We start from the raw sequence: 3,069 nt of genomic DNA, 5'->3' as shown, positions 1-3,069 counted from the left end.
TGGCACGATCCTATGAGTTACTAACTTTGAAAATCATACTTTATATAATAAGATACTTTAATTAATTGATAGATATCACAATCATATTAAAATTACTAACTTTTAAAATTGAAACAATATAATAAGATTTTATATTTCAATTATATTATTTTTCAATATAATTAGGTTAATTGTTCACTATACTAACAAAAATTTTTTTTGAAATTTAATGAAATTAGTAGATAGACAAATTTTCCTTCTTTTTTCAAAAAAAATTATCAACAATTTATTTTTCTTTTTAATATATAAACAAAAATTTTTTACTTATGTTTTGAATTTATTTTTTGGTAGAATTAAGAACTTTTCTGTTTTTATCTTTAAATATACTAATAAATTCAGACTTGACACATAGCGACATTTTATATTTGACTTGACACATGACGCAATCACATGATTTAGCAAGTTTGAAAACCAAAATTTATGTAATAAGATTTCATTTTTTATGTATTTTTTTTTAAATAGCACTTGTAATTATTTTATTTATAGGATTTGTAATTTACTGTATTAATTTAATTCATATACCATTTCAACAAAAAAAATTGTATTACTTTTTAATTTTAGGATTTGTAATTGTTGCTTAGCCTTTACGTGTATCCAAGGGCCTTTGGGCTTCCTCTCAAAGCCCCACATCCACTAATCACATGATTAACTAAAAAACCCAACCAAATTATTTTCCGTATAAATTTATTTCCTAAATTTAATTCCGTTTTAACGTTTCTCATTGTCGTATAATTGTTTTTGTCGGTTGCTAAAGATATTTTCACTGCTTCCGAAAAAAAAATCATTTCGTCTGTGAAAGCGAAAAACCAAAGAAACGAGAAGAAGAAGAAGAAGCTATGGCGGATCAGCTAACTGATGAACAGATCTCTGAGTTTAAGGAAGCTTTTAGCCTCTTCGACAAAGATGGAGATGGTTAGTCTTTCTCTTTAGAATCTCTCTTGATCGTTGTTAAAACCATTTCGGATCTCGTTTTTTTTCGATTTCGTCAACGATCGGTGTCAGATTCGGAAAATATTTGAGTCTGATTCTTTGTTACGCTTTATATTTGGTATAGGCTCTGGTTTTGCTAGATTCGATCTCTGATTCATGTGATTCGTGTGGTTTTGTTGCTTCGTTGTTGATTCAATCGATTGATTGTCTCTTTTGATTTAATGTTGTTTAATTTCTTAGCATAGATTTGTGGTTTGATGTTTCTTTGAAGGTGATTTATATTGATTGATGTTGTTTCTTTCACTATTTTGATGTTTTTTTGGGTTCTCACTTCAGAGGAAAAAATAGTGAAAACTAGGTTAGAGAATCAAATTTGGGTGGTCAGTGGTCTTTGGGTGTATTTTGCATCTTTATTCGTTAATTGTTTGTTGTTGTTATACCAAAATGAACAAGTATTTGAAATTTTGAATAAATGTTACTTAGCTTTGTGCAGAATATTTTCTTTTCTGATTCTTGTTCTTAATCGTCTCAAGTTGTCATTCTTCGTATATTGCTACAGATTTAAGTTCAAAGATACTGTTTAGTTTTAGTATCTACCATGGTTTTTTCATTGTCAAAGATATTCAGATTCTAGTGATTTTCTGGCATCCGTTTAATGGTTATGTGTTTGGTTTTTTTGTTGGCTCAAAAACGTTTATCGCAATACCTGGTTTTCATTCATGTTTCATATGTATATCAATCTGATTTTTTCATGGAATATACTTGCAAGGAGGTATGTTACCACAGGTTTGAGTTCTCTGATAATGTTAGTGTCGTAAGAGAAGCAAACAATCATGTGTGCTTTAGAACAGATCATGAGTTTTCCATAATGAAAGAGTCTCAGATTATAGTGCTTTTTCTGGCATCCATTGATGGTTATGTGTTTGGTTGTTTCTTGGATTTGGTAGCTCAAAAAGTTTTGTTGGACACATTTATCACAAGACATAGTTTTATTAATGTTATCTTTTACTGATTGAACAGGTTGTATCACCACAAAGGAGCTGGGAACAGTGATGCGGTCACTAGGGCAGAACCCAACTGAAGCTGAGCTACAAGACATGATCAACGAGGTTGACGCTGATGGAAACGGCACCATTGACTTCCCTGAGTTCCTAAACCTAATGGCTAAGAAGATGAAGGACACAGACTCAGAGGAAGAGCTGAAAGAAGCCTTCAGGGTGTTTGACAAAGACCAGAACGGGTTTATATCCGCTGCAGAGCTGCGCCATGTGATGACTAATTTAGGTGAGAAACTGACTGATGAAGAGGTCGAGGAGATGATCCGTGAAGCAGATGTTGATGGAGATGGTCAGATAAACTACGAGGAGTTTGTCAAGATTATGATGGCTAAGTGATGATAAGAAGAAAATGAAGAATAAAAGTGGTGATGTGATGACCTTTTAGGCTTTTACTATCTACAAAAAAGATTCGACCTTTTAGTGTCTTGGGTTTGATTTGAGGTCAAGTAGTTTCTTAAGGTTTTAACAGACTGAATTTGTGACTATCTTTTCTATTTTGTGGGGTTTTTTTTCTTGTTGGCATAATGGCATGTTTAGATTTTGGTAACTACTGTTGTCGCAAAGCTTTTATTATGAAAAAAGTTACTTCACAAGCCCGAAAAGGCTTGATAGTTTGTTGTAGAGCTCCAACAAAACACAAACTCATACATAGAGTGCGTACAAAAGGAGAAGTATCTTAAATAAGATGACGAATTGTGACTTCCATACGTATCGGGGACTCGGGAGTCACTGTAATATGCAGAGTTGAAGATGTTGATTTGGTAGTGATAGAGGGTGTAGTTTCAAGTCCCCTAGTTAGAGAGGTTTAGGGGAAATAGCAAAGGGATCCGTTAAAAGAATGGATTGTTTTAAAATGGGGGTGTAAGAATTAGAGGTCTGAAATGAGAAAACATAAATGTGAGAATGTGTAGGGGTAGAGGCTTGAACCACCTTAGCTTGACTAGGTAGGAATAGAGTTTGAAAATCTCATTGAAAAAACCTTAAACAAACTCTACTTAATCACACCTTTTATTTAGAAAAAAAAATTACAATTAACCAGGAC

The 3,069-nt window shown here is 32.5% G+C and overlaps 1 protein-coding gene across 1 annotated transcript; it reads left to right on the top strand.

The window, feature by feature from the left end:
* The first annotated feature begins 685 nt into the window (after window positions 1-685).
* LOC9323102 (calmodulin-1) lies at window positions 686-2,638 on the top strand. Its single transcript, XM_002888452.2, has 2 exons — window positions 686-951; window positions 1,990-2,638. Exons 1-2 carry the CDS (start codon window positions 876-878, stop codon window positions 2,361-2,363), a joined length of 450 nt encoding a protein of 149 aa, XP_002888498.1. The 5' UTR covers window positions 686-875; the 3' UTR covers window positions 2,364-2,638.
* The last annotated feature ends 431 nt before the right edge of the window (window positions 2,639-3,069 follow it).

Source organism: Arabidopsis lyrata, assembly GCF_000004255.2.
Source record: "Arabidopsis lyrata subsp. lyrata unplaced genomic scaffold ARALYscaffold_2, whole genome shotgun sequence".
Classification (NCBI taxonomy): Eukaryota; Viridiplantae; Streptophyta; class Magnoliopsida; order Brassicales; family Brassicaceae; genus Arabidopsis; species Arabidopsis lyrata.
The sequence above is the reverse complement of the archived record's forward strand: the minus strand, read 5'-3'. Positions and strand labels throughout refer to the sequence as shown.